At 41.2% G+C, this 24963-nt stretch overlaps 1 protein-coding gene across 2 annotated transcripts in view; it reads right to left on the bottom strand.

Moving 5' to 3' along the window:
* The window catches only part of OLA1 (Obg like ATPase 1), a 606204-nt gene that overhangs the window by 47456 nt on the left and 533785 nt on the right, over window positions 1-24963 (bottom strand). For both annotated transcript variants that reach the window (XM_085645270.1, XM_085645268.1), the window contains exons 8-10: window positions 19513-19653; window positions 18680-18776; window positions 16356-16478 (exon numbers count right to left, since the gene is read on the bottom strand). In XM_085645270.1, coding sequence (XP_085501396.1) covers window positions 16356-16478; window positions 18680-18776; window positions 19513-19653 — 361 coding nt within the window. The remainder of the gene's footprint in view (window positions 1-16355; window positions 16479-18679; window positions 18777-19512; window positions 19654-24963) is intronic.

Below are 24963 nucleotides of genomic sequence, written 5' to 3'. Positions count from 1 at the left end.
TAGCATTTGGAATTCCTTAATACAATTTTAAGCTGTAATTCTTGACCAGAGAAGAGTGGCCTTTTCATTTTGATATGTTTTGATTGGTAATGATAAATCCTCCTTACTGGTGAAGTTGGATTCAACATGACTGTTTTAGAAAGGCCGCTTTTAGAAAGAGGACATTTCTCAGGCATTTACTGCTCTGGGTGCCTGACATCCTGTCTCCAATACACAACTGGGGTGGGTGACCACTGCATTTTGTGCATTCCCTCTAGACAACCACAAAACAGGAAGGATAGGTGTGTCCGAGTACCCATCTACATACATTTGCATTCTGAAGGCCTTGCCTGAGCAGGGTGGAAAGGAGGGGCTAACACTTCACATGAATATGCTGTGTCCTGTCCCCACACAAAGGACTGATTACTACCCACAGATAGCCTGGCAGACAGGACTGGGATGAAAGGGATGTGTGTGCATGTCAGCGAGCCGCTTTGAAGTCACCCCCCACATCAAAGGCAATTTGGGTATAAATACTAGGTCTCTGACCCCAAAAATCAAACACTTCTGGATCTTGAACTGAACCTCAGTCAGAAGGACTGCTGTGCTGCCTATAGGACTCATCTTTGGACTGCAGACTTGGGAGGCCTGTTTTTCTCTTGTGGTGCCCTGCAGCTCTCTCACTCAGCTGAGAGTCGGACTCTGAATTCACTCCAAGTGATCTCCAAGAACTTGATGGCTTGCCTCCTGTTACTTTAGACTCGGGATATCAAAGTTTCTACCCCTGATCCTGTGTCTGGCTGACTGGAAGTGGCCTGGATTTCGAATAGTCTCCTGTCTGTGTGTAACGGAACCAGTGCATTGACCCGGTTGCAGGAGTAAAATTGGCACATTGCATCGGAACCAGCGCTCTGCCTTCAGAGATCGATATATCGGACAGCATATCTGTGCTGCTGCAGCTTGGTGAGATCGACACATTCTGTCGACTGCCTGGCAGAACCCAGCACATCACTCAGCGCCTCTCGACTCCGGCACCCTTCTTCAGAACTGACACATCGCCTTGACTATGTGGAGCTCGACGCATCTCATGGTTTGCAACCAGGAAAGGTACTTTATTCATCGGGCCTGGTGGGTCCTGTAGCAGTCAGCCCTCCACTGCGGTTGGCCTGAACTTTGACTCTGCCCCGGTCCAGCGTGACCTAAAGTAACCCTTTTAGCGCTAGTTGCTTCTAAGAGCTTTACTGCATTTATTCCTTTAAAATTCACTATCTCAACTTCTATACATTGGACTTTTGTTGTTTGGGTCTTGTTTTGTTCGGAATATAATAACCTTTGTTTCTAAACCTGTATGGAGTCTTTTTGTGGTTTATTGATTGTGTTACTATGCGAGTGTGTTGCACAAATATTTTACACTTTGTGTCTTTAGATAAGCCTGACTGGTCTGTGCCAAGCTGCAAGAGGGTGAGCATAGGTTATATTTTAGTGTATATCTAGCTTATCTTGACTAGAGTGGTGGTTCTTGCCTGGCCTGGGGGCATACCTCAGCTTACTAGGAATCCCATTTGTAGCAACAAGTAATGTACACGCACAACCACCCTAATGTGCCTGCTACCATTCTCCAACGCTTGGGAGAAGCGCAACACAGATCATCAAACATCACAGGCAGTCAAACAAAAATTACCCAAACACACATAAACTGAGGGCCTAAAACGGGATGAAGTTGACATTCTAGAACATTTTGTGACTTTATTAGGTTCAAGGAATGAGAAAGAAGTTGAAGGGAAGGTTTATGTGTATGTGGCTGAGAAGGGATCCTGGATGGGATGCACAAATATGATCAACATTGTCATTAATCTGCGTGCACCCAACAAAGTAACAAAAATATTGTCAGGGGAGCAAAAAGACTTGTTAAGGATGAGTTAGACCAGCTAAAACAGAAATCATTGTCAAGCCAGGTGCCATCCCCAAGATGAAGAGAGCACCAGTCACAGTCTGGGGAGAAGTGAAGAAAATGATGGAGCTAGTGAGGGAAGGTTTTATTGAGCTGGTAGAACTACTTGGGAGTTTCAGCTTGAAACCTCTAACTGAAAAGGTTAAGATCTTGCATACACTTGAGGAGTGTGAATCAGAATATTGTCAAAGTGAATTTTCCTCTGTTCAACATCAATAAACATGTGTTGTTACTGAATGGGGGAACATATTTTTCAAAACGTGACTTAAACAATGCTTATTACCAGATACGCCTTCACAAAGACTCGAAGTCTTTATCTGCATTTAACACCATGGAAGGAGCATTTCAATTCACGAGGACGCCATTTGGATCATCAGTAACTACTGTCTTCCAGAGAATTATATCAGAAGACTTTAAGGGAATGAGCAATATGAGCTACTTTCAAGATTACCTATTAGTGATTGGGGAAACAGAAGGGGAACCTAATCGAGCACTAAAGCAGGCATTAGATGGATTGTGCGTAGCAGGGTCTCCCCTTGAAGAAAGTTGAATGTACATTTTTAGTTTAAGAAATTGAGTATCTAAAATATATGATCAGAGGGAGGCTGAGACCCAAAGAGGATCTTTAAAGAGGCACCAATCTGTCTACTCCTTCACAACAGCAGCTGAGATCTGTCATGGAGCTCACTGAATACTACTCCAAGTTTGTGGGAAAATGTGCAACAAGATAAACTTTGAGAGTTATTATAAGGAATGGAAAGCCTTTAAGTGAAGGGTGAAGTAGCAAAAGTGTTTTGAAGGAATTAAAATATACATTTGTAATGCAAGAATTCTAGCTCCTATTGACATAAGGTTTAACTCAGTCCTGCTGGTGGATGCCAGTGCCACTGCAGTAGGGGCCATCTTTCCCAACTGCATGGCAATATAGAAAATAGTGTGGCTTTTGCATCACGTCCTTTGATGAGTTCTGAACTGAACTATGCTGTTATAAAGCATGAGGCACTAGCTGTATCCTGGAGTGCTGAATGTATCAGAACAGGTCTATGGCAACTGAGTCTTAAGACTCCCCATTGAACAAAAGCACTTGTGTTGTGGGCAAAGGATTGGCTAGAAGAGCTACGTTAGCAGCTCACCTACAGCAATAATGTTATTAAATGGAATATATACCAGCGTGATGAAATGCACAGGGGATTCCCGTCTGTTCGCGGATTGGTGCATGATGGATAAAGGCAGTTTTAGCTAAAGACGGAGAGTGTGCTGTAGCATGAATGGAAGACACTGCACAATGTGGTCGGGTTGTCATTACGATGAGTTATTGGGAGAGTGGAATGAAAGAGGATGCTGTTTTAAAAGCAGTTGTTTGCTTAGTGGTAAAGGCAGGAGCAGTGTCTCCTTCAGTTAGATTGATCACCAAAGTCCTAGATGAATTCACAATATGTGAGGACCAGTTGATTATGTGTAATGATAAATGTGTGCCTCCTGAAAACATACGGGAACGGAATACAGTTCGTGAATAAGGAGCACCTTGGTCAAACCTTAACTAAAAGGAGAATTAAAGAACGTTTTCAGTGGATGGAAATAGATGTCCAAAAAGTAAAAGGATTGAGTGTTGCAGTGAATGCAAGGAAGAAAATAACAAAGGCTAAACGTAGTACATAATCTGAAATGTGTCCCATACATGATCCAGGTAAGGCGTGGCGTATTGTAGTGTCTGTTTAGATTTCATAGGACCACTAGCTGGAGTAGGGAGTGAGTTATAGTTGGCTCTAGTTTTAGTGGACATTCATTCAAAATGGTTGGTCGTCAAAGTTATGAAGGAAGTAACAACCAAGGCCACCATTGCTGTGTTGGAATTTATTTTTAAAGAAGGTGGTTTTCCTTTATTAGTCATCACTGATAATGACATACAACTTATTTCAGATGACATGAAGCTGCTTTTAGGTATGTCTGGTATCAAAAATAGTCACAGAGAGCTGTAAAACACCCAAGCTAGCAGCATGGTGGAGGGAGCCGACAGGTTAGTCAAAGGAACCATCCAAATGCCATTACAAAACTGTAAAGAGGTTGTACAGTCAGTTGTATGGGCACACCACACAACAGAAAGTAGTGCTACTAAAGAGTCACCATTTGTAGTTATGAGGGGAAGGAGACCGGTTACCAAGTTGGTACCAGCGTGGCTCTAAGAATGTGGGTTCGGCCAGCGTATCAAAGAATATGAAAGAGTTGATTGGGATGGTGTGGAAGGTGGCGGCTGGGTCCAGGTCAACACTGGACATATTGGTGTTAGATTAACAAGGTTCCGCGGTCTCTCTAAAGTCAAGGAGGTCCATGATTGGTATGTTGCTCGACAATAGTGACACATGAAACTGGCGCAGAGTGTCAAATTAACAGAAAGGGGAGGTTAGCTAATAGTAGTGTGAGAAGATATTAGTACAGTGGTTTCATACTGATGGGGATAAAGAGTTGAGGCACCCACTCAAAGAATTAGGGTCTGAGGAAGAGACCAAGCAAGGAATGAAGGGGTCAACAAATCTCAGATCACCTGCATGATTATATAAAGATTAACCCTAGAGACCTATTCATCTTTCCTAATGCACTTGGGAAGTCGTGATATTTCATTTCGTAAAGTTTCTTTAGTTCTCATGGAGTCTTGTTTCCGGTCCAGGGAAGACAAGGCTTGGCAGTTCGGGCTGGACTGTTCCCATGAGGCACAGGGTGAGACTGATTTGCATATGGCCATGTCTGAACTGGGGTGGCGGAGTGAGCTTAAGAATGATGAAGGATTAAACCCAGATCAGTTGACTGGGGGTGAGTGCTTGCAATGTTCAACACTCCGTCCATCATCCCCTTTGGTTTTGTCTTTGTTTCAATGTCATTCACTCTTCCTGTATTTTCTACTGCTAGTCTTATATTGAAGGAAAGGAGATATATTATACCTATATGTCATAAATGGAATGCCTTCAATTATGATGATCTGTTGTTTATCTCAAAGTCTGGTGTTCCATTCCAAGACAGTTGACTTCTGGCTGGCAATGTATCACAGTTGGGCAGGCATCATGGAATAAGGTTCAAGTTCACCTACTCCTGGTATCAGCAGCTCCTCTTCAAAAGAGTCTCCCAATAGTTCTATGCTTTCAGAGTCATTGACACATTATCATTTTTACAACCTTGTTCTCTGTGATCTGATTATTTAACGCTTCCTTTTTCAGTAAACGATTGCTATGTTTTCTGTTCATCTATTATTAGAAGGCAATATCATTTGCACTATTCAACAATATAGTCAAACATTCATCAGGATATTTTTAATACAGCAGGACAAACCTCCTACATAGCACAAATATAGCTTTACGTACCCATTATGGTGTCACAAAAGCACTCAACACCAACATCCCAATGGACACTTTAGATAGAACACAGATCAATTACCCAGCAAAGTGGAATAAGCAACACTTACCATTAAGCATCAACACATATGAAAACATCCAGCAATGCACATTACAAAGAACAAATCACTCAGTTCCAGCACAATATAGATATCCATGTAGTGAGGTATGACAATGCTCAGAACAGCACACACCAATACAAAGTATTCTGTATTCACCCAACAAAGTATAGAGCAGTAGATACATATTATAGCTCACTTTACAAGACTCACTACTTCCTATAAAATCATATAAAGTCAATCCAGCCAATGTGAAAGTCAAATAATCCCAGTCAGTTCTGAAGTTTGACACAACCCTCAAACTCACTCAGAAACTGTTAAAAATCATCTCCATGACAAACTATACTATAAACAATAACCGAACCTTGAATATACTGATGTCTACAACTCACAAAAAATACTCTGGTAGTTGATGAACCAGCAGAGTACCAGGACCAATGAGAGTGTTTCTGGCAGTGGCCCGTGGGGCGCGAAGAGCCGCTGGGCATTGCGGATGTACAGGCTGGAGTCCGCGGTCACGAATGACAATACTTGCGGTGCGGGGAGATGAACTTGCACCCGCTCTGATCCTTTGTGGAAGCGGCACAGTTCCAAAGCAAACGGGCCCATTCGCATTCACAAAGGGCCTAAAAGCTTAATTTCAGGAGCCAAAAAACACTTCCAAGGGCCCAGGAACTAAGGCGCCTCTTGGGGGTCAGGAGCTTGTTGAAGATGGGTCGAGGAGCTGTGGGGAGCCTGTTATGTTTCTGAGGCTCAGATCAGGAGCCCAGCAGACTAGTCCTTGGAGCCACTCTGGGGTTCTGGGTTCAAGATAGGTTTCAGGTCCAGTTCTTCCTCTTCAGGCATGAGGACAGCAGTCATTCTTCCTGACAGATCGTCCACATGTCCAGAAGTGTACTGAAGTGGTAGGGTCAGAAGATCTTTTCTTATACCCAGTGGGGTCTTTGAAGTGGGGGAAACTTCAAAGAAGGGTTTTGAAGTGCACAGAGGTCCTCGCTTCCTGCCCTGTCTCCAGACTCACTATAGTGGGTTAAGTAGTCCTTTGTGTGAGACAGGACATAGCCTGTTCAGGCATATGTGTGAGGCTGTAGTCAGCTCCTCCCTCCCACCCCATCCTGCCCAGGATGGCCCATCAGGATGTGGCTGGCCCATCAAGTCACACCCCAGCTCCCTTTGTTCGTGGCTGTCCAGAGGGAATGCACAAAGTCCAGCTGTCACCCATCCCATGTGTGTAATGGGGACAGGCTGCAGGCACACAAGACTAAGAGCAAAAAATGGCATCTTTCTAAAACGGTCAGACTTGTGTGACCAGCTTCCATCAGATTACATCAACGTTTCACAATCATGAAGCCCTGATGAGAGCTTCAGTACTTCTTGCCTGTGATTCGAAACGCATTGGCATATAGCAACACAGAGGGACCGTAAATTAATATCAACTTAATCAGAGGGAAACAAAATGAAAACTGTCTCCCTCCAGTTGTAGTTGTTGTTCCCTGTGTATGGCATTCTTTTGAGGTGGATTGTGTGTTAGCCTCTAGGTTTGTTCTGTTTAAGAAACGTGATATGGTGTATTGTAATGTTAGCCATTTTTTTTATGTAGCGATGTCACATGTTTTAAATGTTTTTTGTAGAAACTTTGAATGTTTTGTTTGTAAACCGTTTATGTCTTGTGGAATGAAAAGTGTTATTCTTTTCATGCATTTGAACTAGTGTGAAAAAAACACACAAAAGCATTGAATGAAAAGGTTAAATAAATAAGCAGATCAAACTATAATCCTTTGGTGTTTGATCGTTGCTTTAAAGAAATAGCATAGAAGTCAAATAGGTGTCGGATCCCCCCTCAGTTTTTTCACAAATCTTTCTAAAAGTGGCATTATAAATGTGTGATGACAAATTTGACTTCGCCATTAAAGAGGATTTATTATTACAATCCCAAAGGTACTAAACATGGTAGATCTACCTCCTTCCAATTGGGAAGTGCAGCTTGTTAGATGTAACAAGGGCACAATGTTAATCTACTGAACGGGTAGGCCTCACAGTAGTGAAAAGCGAATGTAGGAGTTTTTCACTACCAGAACATGTAAAACTTGAAAGTGCATATCCTAACTTTTAATTACACTTCACCCTAAGCTGTGGGCTACCCAGGGCCTACCTTAAGGGCAACTTGCATGTAATAAAAGAGGGATTAAGGCTTAGCAAGGGGTTTTAAATGCAAGTCGACATGGAAGTAGGAAGTGTACACACAGGCTCTGTAGTGGCAGGCCTGAGACCTGTTTAAAGGGCTACTTAAGTGGGTTGCACAATCAGTGCTGCAGGCCCATTAGTATAATTTAATTTACGGGCCCTGGGCACATGTAGTGCACTATGCCAATTGTGGATAATCCAATCAAACATATTTAGGGGAGAGAGCACTTTAGCACTGGTTAGCTGCGGTAAAGTGCACATGGTCCTATGGCCAACCAAAATGAGATCAGCAAAAAAGGGAGGAGGAAGGCAAAATGTTTGGGGGTTACCCTGCAGAAAGGGCCATTTCCAAAAAAGATGCAATATACTTACCCATATTTTTATCCATATCTCCTTCTTTGTGTCCCCACTCTCTTGCTCTTTTTCTATGTTGGCAACAAGTTCCAGAATCTATAGACAATACAACTGGAAGCCTATATTCCCTTTCCCCTTTTTATCACTCTAAAACCTATACTAACGTGTGTACTCAGTTTTGTTTGAACCCATACAGTTCTTTGCAAGAAAATAATTATATGAATGAAATAAAGAGTTGGAACTTCTGGGAATCATTGCCTTAAGATTAAGATACATACACAAAAACAGAGGTTAGCCAACACAGTTCTTGCAGATACTCAGTAAAGCGCACTTTAACATAAAACGGATCAAACAGCATATGACCTCAACATCCGTTCCGCATAAAGGTTTTCAGTCTCTGCAGCAGTAGGAAAACGACCTTGCATTCTTTTGTCATTTTAATAGACATGGAATGAAACCAGTTAGGTGAACAAACATATTGTGACTTTATTTTTGCATTACACGGTTTTTGTATCTGAGTCACTTGATGTGGCCCTAAATACAAACCACAGATGTACAACTATTAAGCCTTGTCCTGCCCATGGTACTTCATTAAATTCTGATTCCATGCTAAGGTGACTTTCTCCTGTTGTCTGTTAGGCGTGGTTTAGTTTATAGCTAGATTACAGATGCATATGCTAAGCCTCGAAGCCTTCAGATTTTGAATGCCAAAGAACAGCAGCACAGGTATATTAGTAAGTATAAGGGAATCCGCGTCGTTGACCCAATTCAGGAAGGACCTCAAGACCTGGCTTCGACTGAACGGCCACACCCAGATGGATCAGCAGACCCCTTCCCCCCTTTTGTGGTATTTCATATGATAATAATCTCTTTATATGGTTACTGTACTGGGATGTCCAGTCTGATATTTTGTTTACAACTCATGGTCCTGAGCAGGCATGTTTGGTGAGACAAGTGGTCAGGAAGATCTGCTAGGATAGACTTTGTTACTAGCATCTCATATCTGAGTACCATTGTGAGATGTAAAGCGGCACGCATAGGAGAACAAAAGGGAGGATTGCTGTGATTAACCTACTATAGGGAACGCATTATGCATGTTTCAGTAGGTGGAACTTAAAATATGGAATGTGACTTTGCTTATGGGGGCTTCGCAGAGAGTTGCACTAGCTGGCAGAAGTCACAAAGGTGCTTTTCCCTGCAGCTTTCTTAAAGAAGGCACTGTTGATAGACTATTACATAGTTTATTTTTGACGCCTTGCCTATTGCTACAAACACAATATACATCAACTCATGGCACTATGAGGTTCTTCCTAAAACCTTATACCTAAAACAAAACATGCAAACATTTACAATTTCTAGTGTAACATTCAAGTAGCAGTTGGGTGTCACTTAAAATGCCATATGCATGATGTATAGATCCCACACATAAGCACACAGCAAATACAGAATAGTAACACATAGGCAAGGGAGTAGTCAGAACACTGAAATTCTTCCCTCTTTGAAATAAAGCTCTTATGGCACCAAAAAAAGCAAAATCAGTCATCACAACCCTCCCCAGAAGAGCTCTCTTGTCCAAGGATCTAGCCATTGATTCTAATATCAAACCCCTGATATCCAACATTTCAAATTTACATTCTGTCATCTAATAATTCTTTCATCCATCATTCAGTCTTTCACCATTCATTCTGCGCTTCCATCTGTGTGCCCACCCATGTCCAAACCTTTTCAACCATTTGCAAACCTATCCATCCTCTATCCTTCCATCCATTTCATCCACCCTTTCACTCATCCATCCATAATCCATCCACCCTTTCAACCAATCCATCATTTCACTCATCCATCCACTCATCCACCCATCCATTCACTCACTCATCCAACCATTTACCCTTTCACCCATCCAGCCATCCTTTCCTCATCCATTCACTCTTCCAGCATCCATCCATTCACTCATCCATCCAACCATTTACCCTTTCACTTACTCATCCGTCCACCCAGTCACTCATCCGTCCATCCATTCAACTATTCACTCATCCATCCATCCATTCTTCCAGCTCTCCACCCTCCCTCTCACTCATGTATGCATTCTTTCACTCATCCATGTTTATATCTTCTTTTCACTCATCCAGGCACCCATTCGCCCATCCATTCTGCCAATCATTCATCCATGCGTTCACTCATCCATCCATTCATCCTCCCTTCTCTCTCCATTCCCCTTTCATTTAGCCACCCATCCTTCCATTCACCCTTCACCCACTCATCCATTTACTCATCCACTCATGAATCCATCCATTGACCCTATCGCTCATCCATCCTTTCACTCATCCATCCACCCATCCTTTTTCTCATCGATCCACCCTTTCACTTGTATATATATCCTTTTGTCCATCTACCCTCCCTTTCACTCACTCATCCATACACTCTTCCACCCATCCATCCATTCACTCATCCATCCAACCATTTACCCTTTCGCCCATCCAGCCATCCTTTCACTTACTCATCCATCCACCCTGTCACACATCCGTCCAACCACATTCAGCCTTTCACTCATCCATCCTTTTGTCAAACTTTCCGCCCTACCTTTCACTCATGTATGCATTCTTGCACTCATCCATGCAGCCAATCATTCATCCATGCTTTCACTCATCCATCCATCCACCCATCCATCCTCTCTCTCTCTCTCCATTCCCCTTTCACTTAGCCACCCATCCTTCTCTCCACCCTTTACCCATCCACCCACTAATTAATCCATCCATTGACCCCATCACTAATCCACCCTTTCACTCATCCATCCACCCTTTCACTCATCTATCCATCCTTGTGTCCATCTTCCCTCCCTTTCACTCACTCATCCATCCTTACATCCACCCTTTCACTCATCCATCCATGCATTCACCCTTCCAGTTATAGATTCATCAATGCATCCATCATTTCTCTCATCCATCCACCCATTCACTCGCCCATCATCCACCCTTTCACTCATCCATCCATCCTTTTACTGATCCATCCAGTCTTTTACACATCTATCTACCCTTCCAACCATACATCCATCTATTTACCTTCATACATCCTTCGACTCACGCATCCATCCATCCTTCCTCTCATTATCCATCCATTCATCCTTTCACTAATCCATCCAGCCATTTACCCATTCCTTCACTTATTCACTCACCCACCTTTTAACATTAATTATGAGCTGAGCTTTTGTCTACTGAGTTGCAGACAGAAGAGGCCCATAAAGATCTTCACCCTCACTGTAGTTCCCAACCCAAGGGGTGGGCTGGGGTGGGTGAGGGTTCACTATGCCCCGGCGCATAGGCAATCTGTAAACTTGGAAGTCATGAGCCATGCATGAGGTAACTGTGACGTGGTGTTGTTTCCAAGGGCGTTATGTGGGATTAAAAAACTGGGGGCCTCTGCAAGGGGCGTGTATGATTAATTAAGGGTGTGGCTTAAAACAGCTCAGCTAAAAATATGTGCTGAGCATAACGTGCCACCCGACTGGTATTTTGCCATAACTATTGGCTTTGTCAATGGATGTTAGTTGCATGAAATAAATAAAAAAACAGCAACTATGGCTTCGTTGTATATAATATTAAAAATGTTTCCGCTCTGAAATGAAGAGACTGTGTAAGAATTATAACCTCTTCTTTTCCCAGCTTCTTTCCATGAACTGGCACATAGCAGCATGGGCGTTTTTGTACATTTGTTTTGTACATTTCTTCCATCTAACCATAACAGAATGTCCTGCCCCAGACTGCTGCAGGAAGAGGCCACCACATGCTGTAAGAGCTCAAACTGGCCCATTGTCATTCTGTATGTGGCAATCAACCAGCATACAGAATGACAATGGGCGGGGTGGGGCTGCTCTTGTGCTCTGAGGTGCAGGGCGAGGCGGCCCCATCAGGCAGCGGAAGCCTCTCGCAGGGGAACTGGTCTGCTTCCTACAAGGTCCAAAATTACGGACAAAAGGCGTCCGTAAAAGGGATCCTCATGGACAACGGATGTGAGGTCCAACTTACGGACGGTTGGTCACCCTACTCTCGGATGATTAGCCGCGCTATACAAACTCCTGATTGAGTATATATGCTATGGGAAAAATATTCACATCACTCCATTATTTCGATGTGCTGCTCACTTAGCAAAAATACACACACCCTTCACTCACCCTGAATAGGGTAATGTGTCTTTTAGTGTGGTGTGGTATGGTAAGTAAACCAATACTTGCAAAGGATGCAGCAAGGTTATTTTTTTAATTACTCTTATACAAACACATTAACAGATACATTTTTGTTCATCCAGGCAATATTTTTATTGGTTTTATTTAGTACTTAAATGTAACCTTCAATCCCAATTGAAAAGTAGTTTAATTTATTTACTAAGAGGCAAAATAAAATGACATAGTACGTAATTGTTTGACCACTGTGAACGTCGCAGTCTGAGATAAAATACATTTGCTTCTTCCGATGTACATTCGTTGGAGCGAACGTGCATTTTTTGATCAACAGTACATTTACTTTAGCAAATATACTTTTGTTGAAGCACATGCACACAATTTTATTATAGCAACAGTATACTATATTTTAAAATGTCAAGGTACACACACATAAAAACAGATCTAAGTGATAATTCAAACTTTCAAAAACAAAGTGTAAAATGTGGGACAATTACAAACTTTTTTTTAACTCTGCAAAAGCGGTTTGTTATTCTATTTAATCACTGTTCTATAGGTTTTAGTATGTGCTCGGTTTATTATTAGGTGATCGTTGGTGATATATATTCTCAAGGGAATAGATGTATTTATCTGAAAGTGAATTCAGTTTTCCAAAGAGAACTCATTTTTAAGTCGAGTCTGGCCAGCGCATGCGCTGCTCTGCGAGGCATGCTGTATTCAGTTATGGACTGAAGCTCTGCCTATCTTTTCAATTGGGTCCTGCTACTGTCCTGTCTAAATGGTTGCTTCTTATTCGTTAATAGGCTTGTTAGTACCGCCTTAGTAACAATTTGTCTGCATTTGTAACCTCCCATGAGGACTGGGCTGTTTACTTGTGCTATTAACACAGTCTGTTTTAGCTACAGTCTGTGAGCACAATTTTTTGTTTGCCTTTAATCCAGCTGCTTTATGGGCTCAACAGGCTCTCCCTAACCCACCCTCTTTTCATGACAGCGCTGCGTCCGATCATGGACGCTGCACTTTATCTTTCAAAAATGCTCCCTGCATAGTGCGGCACTTCTGTACCTGCTATGCTGCTTAACAAATGCTTTTTATTTTGAAAAGCACCCCATACCGCACTTTTATTTTAATGGCGGATGCACCTTTCTATAGGCAAGCCGTATCTTAAAGTAAGGGGCGTGGCCGACATTAAAGTGAAAGTGCGGCATGGGGCGCTTTTACAAAAAAAAAACATTGGTTTGACAACTTAAACAAATGCTTTTTTTTTTTTGCAAAAGCGCCCCATACCGTGCTTTAGATTTAATGGTGGACGCACATCTTTCTTTAGATGTGGGTCGTCTAAAGAAAGAGGCCATTAAAGTGAAAGCGCGGCATAGGGCACTTTTACAAACAAGCATTCGGAATGCAATACATCTCACATTTGCGAGAGCTTAAGCTATTGGCATTGTAAATGACAATGCCTTTTATTTATGTTTTAAAAACAAAAACATAAAAGGCATTGTAATTTACAATACCAATAGCTCAAACTCACGTAAATGTGAGACCTATTGCATTGTAAAAAACATAAATAAAATGCATTGTAATTTACAATGCCAATAGCTCAAACTCACGTACATGCGAGACCTTTTGCATTGCAACTGCTTGTTCCTTTATATCACAAAGAAAAGTTTAATGCAAGTTGATTCTACACCTTAAAGTTTGACTTTCCCTACATTGTATACTCCACTTTTCATATGTAACTTTTACAAAACTTTTTTTTTTCTTTTCAATCGATATACCTGTGCTCTATAAAACAGATCGGATAAGATTCCCAATAACACCTGAGAGACAACCTATTGGTTTTGTAACGGATATGTATCGGTGTTACGAATGTGGGCTTGTAAGACTGGTGCATAAGAACTACTGTGAAAATTGGGTACTGGTGTGTCTTAAGGTGTATGCAACCTTGAGGCCTCAGTGTAATTGTCAGCAGAGAAATGTGTGGCATGCATTTAACTGCGCGACGGCTGCACATGCTGAAAGGTGTGCATGTTCAAGTATACAAATTTCACAGTTGCTTGGCAAGCGTTGCAAGTAATAAAAGTGTACAAGTGTTTGTGTTGTTTCTTGCCTGCAGTTGTGCCCACAGGGCAGTAGTGGGCATTGCTGCGTATTCAGTCAATGATGATGAGTTTACTGCGAGTTGAACTCTGAGTGTGTCATGCACATTTGTGATGGTTTAGTACCATACAGTTATTTGGGGGATGTGCATTAAATCTGTGTGTGCAAGATTTGATGAGGATGGTGTATATCGAAGCATCCAATTTTTGCATGAGTAAGTAAGTATTCAGTATATCAGTAGGGGGATGTGCAAGTAATGGACGCTGTGTTGCCTGGATCTTGGGATGCCAAAGGGATATGTGTGTGTGTGTGTTATATTGTTAGCACTTCACATGCGCATATGTCCAGATGTTATGTGGACATTCATTCAGTGTAACCGGATAGAAATATATCTATTAGTCATGAGGGGTGAAAATGTATGCCTTATTAAATGCCGCATAAATGTTACATTGTTGTAATTGAAACAGCATATTCTGTGTTCATTTGGAGTGTGATGAATCTAGTTAGGAGTGCACACGCACAAACATCCTATTGCTGCATGGCTGTTACTTCCATGCGCTTAAAAGTCGTTGGGATGTTATCATTTTTATTAGGATGCCTATTGTCATCATACCGAGCGTCAGTGTGGAACATTGTGGTTGTATTCTGAATGTGCAGCTGATTTAAGATTCAGATTCAATTGAAGCAAAAGTGTACAGAGAGTTAAGTCTAATTTCATATTCAAAAATGGCCATTTTTAAGATTTGCTGCATGTGTAATTTTCTAAAACGTACAGGATACATGTTTGCTTTTAATTCGGAAACACTGCGCCTGTCTAACATACACTGCCAGAAAATAACACTGGTGATTTTGTGTATGCTCAAATTAGAGGAAAATCTACCTATACCCCACAAATACAGACAATTAAAGAATTCAGTTGTTCAGTACTTTGAGTTTGTTTTGTCTTGAAATTGGACGTGTCACTTTATAACATATTGAATAATACTTGGGTCTTTCATTGGGTTCTATGTACGTGTCAAATTTGGTGAACTTTGAATAACTATTTTACTCTTTATTTCTGACGGAGGGTCTGTGTTAAAACTAATGTGTTCATCATGCCATCCCTCAAAAAACAATGTTGTAATCTTTTGAAATCCTTGACCAACATTCCCTGCAATTCACTTGTCCAATTAGAAAAGTGATTAGAATGTAGATGTTTTTAACTGCCATAGTTATAGACCAAACAAGACATTCAATTACCTGTGGAAAGAGCATGTATCCTTAACTATACTGGTACTAGGCCACCAGAAGAGGTAAGTGGCGAGGGAGGGAGTTATAGAGCTGGGAGATGGGGGAGGGAGTGGAAAAAAGAGAAATAACACGGGGAGAGGAATGAGGGGAAGAATAGAAGAAAGGTGGAAATGAGGTTTGAGGAGCAGGGAAAGAGGCAAAAAGAGAGACCAAAGCAATTCGCTTAGCCTTACCAGAGAATACCCGATGATGCATTTGTTAGCAAGGGCCCGCTATGCAAAGCATACATACACAGTCCGTGCTCTCCAGTGTACCTCTGAATTGTTGACCAAGGACAACACGATTCTCACTGATCAACTCTACACCCCTCTTAATAACGCTTTTAGCCTTGCAAAAAACCGGGTTTATCTAGCTACCATATGCTGGAGAAGTGTCTACAAACTCAATATGTTACTGGTGGAGTTCTTTTTAATGGTAGGTTCTTTTTTTTAATTTAGAACAAAGGACTTTGGAAAGTGTGGACATATTTCTAATAGATCAAGGCATATACAATAATTGTACATGCAACCTTAGACAAAAAAACAATTATTAAGAATAGGTTTGTGTGTTCCTTAGGCTACAGTGAAATGAACCATGCCATATTCTGTTGTTGGGATAGGAGAGTAAGGGCGGAGGTAGTAGGGAAGAGAAGTGGGGATTGAAAAACATTATTAAGCATACAACTACGGCACTAACGCTAGAGCTGACAGTCTTTGGTTAGCTGTCACACTTTAGTGACACAAAGTGCCTATGTTAATCATTTCCCAACGAGTAAAAAACACACTGACAGGATAGCTGCAGTCTCTGTATTAATCTACAATACGAAATGACTGCCAGCGTCCCTGTTGCAATCAACTGCTCTCCGATGAAAGCACCGTGGGACAATGTGACATAGGAGGACTCACCTTGCAGGCATTTTCAGATCCCTCTTCCTTAAAATCGTCATATTTCATGACCTCTGCCATTATGAAGCCCTTTTCGAAATCAGTGTGTATCTTCCCTGCAGCTTGAGGAGCCCTTGTCCCTTTCTGTAGAGGGATAAACAGAAGGAAATTAATTGTGTTCGAGATGGATTGCTGTCCTAAGGCGGATTTCAGACCACCCCTCAATTGTTGTTCCGTGCTAATTAGCCACCTTCAAAATCTTCAAATCGGAAAGTCACAATATCTATGTTATCAGAATTAATGTTTAGATAAAATGAAGCAATGGACTTCACAGAGGTCACCCCTTTCTTATTATTTTTAACACACATCTAGGACTGCAGCGCAGTTGTCATGCTGTGGGGTTACAAATTCAGAAATAAATCGCAGGTTTGCAACTACCAATCACAAAGAAAAACCGAAGAAAAATATTTGAATAAAAATTTTACTTTACCACGAAATTTAAATGGGAAACATTTTTATTTCATGCTCTTATTTTTTGACGATTTTAGATTGCATCTAATAAAAATCTAAAGGAAGCGTGTTGTGGCGTGTGCCAAAAACAACATTTAATTTCTTCAGTATAATACACATGTATTTCAAGAATCTGTGCAAGCAAGGATACTGCACAGAGTTTCAGAACGGTCATGGACAGGTTCCCACCATCTTCTTTTCAATTACCCATAAGCAAGAGCCTTGTAAATGCAATGAGTAATTTGAAAATGTACAGTGGCAACCAGACAGCAGGCCACACAAAGGGACCTCGGAATGCACATGCCGTACTGGAAATCTATGCTAATGACAAGCCCCTTAATAAATACAATCATTCATGAAACAGAATTGGAGTTTATGTTGGAGAAGAAAAATGCCCAGGATTATAATTGCCACGCCATACAATGGATGCACACACAAGCGCCGAAAGACACGCGAGGAGTAATGGTGACCTTAGGGCTGCCTAATAAAGCATGTTAAAGTGCTTAGGAGCCTGACAATGTAAAGCACAGTTATTTCAATGCAAGATGTATTGGGTTAATATTGCGACTCACTGATGCTTACCTGACTAAATATCCTTGCACATTAGATCACATTGCTACTTCCAATCACTCTTAAGATTAACCAGCGTTCATGCTTGCTAGCAAGGCGTAAGCTATCATTCTTGGAAGACGTGGCAAGCTGGTCAGGAAACATGCCTTACGAGTACCGTGTGCCCACACTTATATTATACATTTTGCTATTATGCTTTCTTGTGACTACACCAGAGACATAGGTACTATATTGTTGTGTTGGGTGTGTAAACAGGTTTATGAAAAACAGCCCTCCTGACTTGACAGATCTAGAAAGATCCAAATTCGAAGTTGATCCTTGGAATGTTTTCATTTTTACATATAGATAAGGTTACTGCGGATTCTTTTTAATCACAGTGAGCTGCGCAACGCCAAATTGATGGAGAACGTGAAAAACAGAATTCAGATTTATTTTATATAACAGCCAGGTGGTATCATTCAGCAACAGCTATTTATTGCTAACAGGCTTCAAATATGACTAACCTTGGCTGCCAGTACTTACAGCTTTAGCAGGAATCACAACATCCTCTGTTGTTGTAGTGTAAGGGTAAATTCATCACTGACTATGGTTCTAACGCACACACATATGGATGTAAATTCCACGTGCTCACACTTTAGAGCAGCGGACGACATTTGCTTGAAAAATCATCTCCTACAGCTGTCTTTAAATAATCATTGTTTCCTATTTAAATCAGGTACTCAAATACCCTGCCTTTGCTTACTAGTGTTCCGGTGAGAGTGAAACCACAGGGTAAGTGCTTGTAAAACGAACCCTGATTCGGAGCAGCGCTCAGCCCAGAACATCATGTTAATGTTGCCTTTATTGCCTAACACGGGATCCTAGCAAGGGAAGGGCGGAAAAGCACCACCCTACAAGGAAACTGAAGTCGGCAAATGCAAAATGAAATGCAGCATCAATTTCAATGCAGACAAACCCAGTCACACAGATTAAGCAAGCACAATACGGGCGAGGCCTTATCTCGGCCCGCAGGAGGCGGGCAGGGAGATCCCGCAGGATGGAGAAATGCAGGCCATGTAATGGGAAGAATCAATTGTCCCCCGCCTCAATCAATGCGGCTCCACTTTCACTGTTCAGCAGCTCACAAATAATTAAAGTTATCCCGGACAAAAAGCTCATCTGTAATGACGAGCTAACCGCCGCGCGACAAACTTCAAAGTGGCTGCTATCAATCTGGATTCAATAGTGTGGAACCGAAGGCGCCGATGAAGAAGTGGGAATCTTACCCGGACGGTCCAGGCGCGCACCTCGTCAGGGCCGGCCGTGAAGAAGTATTCGAGCTGGAGGGCCGCGAAGCCCGTCTTAATGATCTTGGACAAGACGCTGCAGGAAAACACCAAAGACCTGGTTAGTATACTCGAGTAAAGCACGTGTCTGTCAAGTCAACGCATGTGTGCTGTTTGAAACACCTGACTGACACACATAATCAATGTTTTGTAAGGGGAAGGCAAAAGGGCAACGAAGAGCCCGTTATTTTAAACTGAATAACAGTCATCAAATGAACCAAACAGGGGGTGTAAATACCGTGTTAAGCAACTACTCCCACAGACAGCGTTACTTCTCCGAATGTGTTTGCTCAATTTATTGTTAAATAAAACAATTCTCAAGCTACAGTTTCAATATAGCCATCATTTCAGAATTAATAAAACGCATTTCCACAACAATAAAGAAAAACGTATCGAGAAAAAAAAATCGTTTTTAACAATTTATGACTTTCAAACTTAAAAACACAGAAAATCTCTCTTCCTCGTTCATACCCCAAGCCCTGCATTTAATTAAAAAAAAACAAGACGCAAGAGTTTTGGTGATCAGTCCTCTCAGAAACGTGCATAACGAACACCTATGTTATAATTAAAACACCGCACAGAGATGACAGATGACAGTTAAAAACTTAATTTAAAATAAATCTTTTCACTCTGTCTCATGGTAAAGAAAGGAGAAGATTCTCTCTTTATAATGGTAATTACTCTGTCATTTATTATTCTATCAGCGCAAGCAATTAAATTACAGCAAGGAAATAGTTGATAATAAAGTGTAGCGAAAATGAATGCTAATTAACCTCTGTGTCATTTTCTCTTCCAGATACTTCTGTTTCTCCTCATCACTCATGTCTTGCAACTTGAGCTCCAAGGCCCCACTAAAAGGAATGACCAAGGCTCCCGGGTCATGCTTGTCCACCCACTCTTTAATTTTTATCAACCTGTAGAGAAAGAAGGGCACAACATTATCCTGTAGTGCATGCATGACTGTTCCGCATTCATTATTATCAAGTAGCACATACATATTCATAAGAATTGCACGGTTTTATGATGCCATCTTTTTGTGTATAGCTTTCCAAGGTCAAGACATTAACAGGCACCGATTGCGGCAGGTGTACTCATTAATATGTTACTGTTATCTGTACTTAAAAAACACGACTGATTAAACAATACTTTCGCCCTGGCTCAAACTTTTACATGTTTGGTTTGGCAAACGTCTAACCGTAAAGAAACGTTCTCGGCTTTCTCGCATCCGTATTATATTCAAGCCCCAGCCGTGCAAACAGCAGAAGGGCCGTTCCCGGTGTTAAATGAGTACTGAATAGCAAAAGAGAAAATTACCAGTGCTTCAAATTTATCCTATAGTCCATAGCTGATATTTTACGATGATCTAGATTTATTCAAACGAACCTTAATTGGAAGTTGACAGTTTTTTACATCGCGTTATTACAAAAAAAAAAAACTGTAAGTTAGGAGTACAATGCTAAACCTAAAAACCAAAAGGCTAAAAAACACTGCCACTCACGAGATATTGTTAGTTATGCAACTGTGATCCCCACAATGCGCTGCTTATGATCTAACATGATATCACAGATGGCATCATAAGTGACATGAGATATCAGGCCACCACCGACATTGATGACATCAATGAATTTACTCAATGCCCTTATGTCTTCTCAATATGGCTAAGAATTCGCACTAAATCATACAAACTTGCATTCAAACTGTAGAAAGACAAGACTATTCACACACACTGGAAAACATGGCTACTTATGTGGCTGCAATTGAAATCCAAGCAGATATTGACAAGGGCTCGTTCAATGCATTCCTAAATCATGCAAGGGAAATATTACATAAAGAGTACATTTCATAATCCGCTCCCATACCATTGAATGAAAGGAGACATTCTGCTCTAACCACGATTTCTTGCTATACAGGCATGAGTAGCAGAAAAATGCATGATTCCAATGACCAATCGGGTTTGGTCAAGGGCTGTTGACCTGTCGGTTTACCCCGCAAATCAAATTGAAAAAAGGTATGTTAAATCTATGACTGTAATTATGTGTGTTAATCACGATGAGAGAATTGTTTTCAATTGTGCAAACTGAAATTCTGTTATAAAAGAGTAGACACTGATATTGGTAAATGTATACTGAATTTATTAATTGTGCTGCACAGTGAGGCTTGGACACAAGTGTGCAAAGCTGTAGGAGGGCCAAAAACCAATAAAGTATAGCTACCATTGAAATTACACAGCTGACTTGGCACTATGTTGACAAAACATTCACCGTCCTGTACCCCCGAGGTTAACAATAGTCCAAAACATACATATAAGGATGATCTCACCATCGTGCTACAATCACCATTGGCTGAATAACAATTCAATGGTATAATGGAAAAGTTCGTTCTTAGTATCAGTATAAATACAATCTAAAATATGTCCTTTGGGGATGGTTAAGGACTGCCTAAGGAAGAGGTACGTTTTAAATGCTTAGTAATAGCATTACTTTCAACACACTGTGCTGTGGTTCCATTTCATTTTGGGATGCTTGGAGTTTAAGATCATTTTACTGGATTCTCGAGCACCTGGGGCCAACTACACAGTGATCTGACCTTCCACTTTCTTTAGAGTTACTGGAAAACTAGGGCAGAGAGAGGACTTAACATAGCTAAAGTAATTGACTATAGCACTCTGTCTGCTACCTTTGTCCATGTGACTCACTATTGGAAACCGAGATCACAGTACACAAGTGAGTTCACAAGACGGCCAATGACACCCAAACCTCTTCCAATGTAATAATAATAGCAGAAGCACATTAGTTAAACTGTTGTTCCTCGCTACACAAGCTTATCTTTGGTAAATAATTTCAGCCCTAGAATTGTTTTTTTTGTGCTATTAATAATTCTATGGACCCTAATTTGGGGAGTGGAGTTGGCCTAACGGCTATCTGGGGAACCGGGTTCGAGTCTCATCAATGATGCTGAACATCCTGTGATTCAGGGCATATCACTTAATCTCCCCGTGCCTAACAAAAATGAATGTATCCTCATATAACGCAAATGGTGCTATGTAAAGCGTCTGATACCCGATATCGGGTCAAGTTCACGCTATATAAAACTCAGTAATAAATAAATAAATTCATAGCAGTAAACAAAAGGCACTCATATTCAAAGATAAAGCTCTAGCTAGTTAAAGAGGGTATTGCATACTTACAATGACCAAGCAGTATCCGAGTTCCAAACCCGCTACGACTACCAGAAATAACATTGAATGCATGACTCACCACCCATGTAGAGCCACCCATGCAACAAGCATTGGCAAACCTATAGATCTCACCTTTGTAACTTATTAGCTTTGCCATTCTTTTAGTGATGCTGTGCAACATGGCTCAAGAGGAGAGAAAAAACAAGCCTGTGACAAGGCCGGTGGTGTGATTTTGTAACCTCTGCTTTAAAAAAAGAAAAAGTGGGTGGGGGAAATAACAACAAGTGTGCAGGGTGGGAGGAAGCAACATGAGGGGATGGAGGGGCACGGGGAGCAACACTGAGGGCTCGGGTTGGGGGAAGCAACATTGAGGGCGTAGTAAGCATCACAGATGGCAGAGGGAAGCAACATAGAGAGTAGAGGGGCAGAAGCAACACAAACAGCAGGGGGAAAAGCACATGACACGGGCAAGAGAGCAGTGTGGAAGAAAGGAAGATAAGCAAATGGGCAAGAAAGAGCAATGGGGAGCTGGAGGGAGGAGAAGCGCATAAACGAGAATGACACATGGTGGGAGAAACACTTAAGTGCACCACGGAGGAGGTGGGGAGAAACACACGGGTAGGAGCAACAATGAGGTGGTGGAGAGGATGATACCTGGAATTAACATGCACTCTCATGGAGTGCTAAACCAAAAAGTAAAAATAAATGCTTGAAACGTAAGCGGTAGAAAGACACAAGCAATGAGGCCATGCTCCACAGAAAACACAAGAACATGAAACCTCACACAAGCTAACAAATAAAAAGCGAGCAAACAAGAGTGAAAATAAAGCCAACCATTGAGTAAGCAATGGGCTCTAAGCCCTCTGCAAGCTGACAATAGGTCTTTTGCAACATACAGTTTGGGTTTAATGGCAGGCAAGACCTAAAAAGGAGTAAATTAGTTATTCCACTATTGTGCATTAGGGCATGGGTCACCAGTGTTAAACAGCATTTCCTAATAATCAGATCCAGCATCCAGACCCAGAGAAAAGGTCTCAACTTTGAGTCTTCAAAATGTAAAAGAAATCAGTAGTCTCCCATTGGTCATATGGATTGAACTTCAGAAGAAGGCAAGGAAATAGCGTTGTTATTCAAACAACACAGTGCAATAAAGTAAGTCTTAACCGATTAAACAGCCAACGAGATACAAATTTCTCAACTAGTTTCCATTTTCTTGTAACAAATGGGCCATCAATAGAGAATCAAGGACTAGTAACCCTTTCCAATTGCAAAGGCGGGATCACTGTTCTAATTAAAATATAGCAATAATTTTGCAGCAGATCCTAATAATTTAGGGTGCCTACTTTTGGTTACCACATAGTGAAGAGTGACTGTGGCATGGAAAAACACTTGAGGAAGATGGAGCTATGTTTTTTAATGTCTAAAGTATTGAGAGTTAAATACCAGGGATGTAACAGGAAGGTTGTACAAGTTAGCAGATGAAATGTCATGTCCATTAGATGTTTTCAGTCACAAAACGATATCCCATTTTATTGTCAAAGTACAATATGAAGAGAACAAGCATGCTCGCAGGGCAACTTCGTTTCACCCACAACCAGAAACTGGTTAATGAGCAGCTCAAATAGACACCATAACTTAGTAATTTGCTCTTGTTGCATAGCAAGGTCCATACATTATTTCAATATTGTTTTGCCTTTTTAATTTTACATATTGCTTATGCATTTCTACTTTTTGTGTAATACTGATATGTGGATGTTGTCTTAAATTAAATGGTCTGGACACATTTTAATACATACATTATAAAGCAAATGTTCGTTTGTTTGCACTGGGTGAAGTCACGGTACTGCATTTGAGTGAAGATTTTTCTGTTAACTGAATGGAAATGCGGTCTCACGTTGTACAAGGGACAATACAGTCATGCTTTACATCACTAGGTAGAAACTCAGAAGCGATGGGTGAGATTATCTCAGTTCCAGAAGTGAAGGAAAATAACTATTGGCAAGATTAAAAAAAAGGCAAGCAAAATGCAAGTGTGTATTATCTGGCGAAGAGCGCACATTAAAATCAAGAATACTTGCGGTGCTGAAGTATTACATTCTAAAAGTCATTCAGACACCGTGATCTCTACACAGATCCTGCAAGTTCAGATGTCAGGCACATACAGGTTGAGAGGCAGATTGCTTCATTTCTACAGTATGGGAAGGGGAAAATAAAACACACCCAACAGCTCTTAAATTTTGTAAAACTGAACTAGGTTTCCACAGGTCCCAGATTACCAATATGCAAGGAACTACTGTTTTTTGGAAGTAGAGGGCAGAGTTCAGATTCAAGGGGTTATTTACAGTTTGGGGGGATACGAGGCAGCTAGCACGAACTGAAAGAGGACTGCCCGTCCTATCTAAGGTGCATAGTCATGTATTCACCAATTTTTGCTGCATTGTCCTGCATTCTCCAAACTCTAAATAACGCCCCCACCCCACAATACTGTATGCTACTGATTACAAGTATCGACTATCAATTGCTCCTTCTTTTCAGGTGATACGTGGCAAAAGAGGTCCCAGTTTAGTATATAAACATCCTTTCAACGTGTTATAGAGTAATGAGAACATCAGCAATAAGCGAAAAAATAAAGAGCAAATTCGATTAATTCTAAATATCGTGTACTGGCTTGGTCTTCTGAGTAATGTTTAGTCTCCTCACCAAGGATTCTAACTTTGGGATTTATTAATAAATAACAGTATTTTTTGGTGGGTGGAATAGTGTAGTGTTCAAATAAAATATCTTTACTAAATGATGTCTGACTTAGTTCCTATGGTTCTTCCATGTATGAAAGAGCCTTCTAGAAGAAGGGCTTCCCTCTCAAACACTACCTAATACTATGGTTACTCACCGGCTCTCCATTTCATTCTGGGCAAACACAGAAAAACAATTTAAATCTTCACACTTTTTACACCAATTTATTCAAATACATTTCTACACCCTCTTTGTGAAGAAATTCACAGTTTCTTCATTGACAACCTTGGGAAGATTCATCACAATGCCCACA

The sequence above is a fragment of the Triturus cristatus genome, chromosome 3_1, assembly GCF_964204655.1.
Source record: "Triturus cristatus chromosome 3_1, aTriCri1.1, whole genome shotgun sequence".
Classification (NCBI taxonomy): domain Eukaryota; kingdom Metazoa; phylum Chordata; class Amphibia; order Caudata; family Salamandridae; genus Triturus; species Triturus cristatus.
Note: the sequence above shows the minus strand (reverse complement) of the source record. Positions and strands in the feature narration are given on the sequence as shown.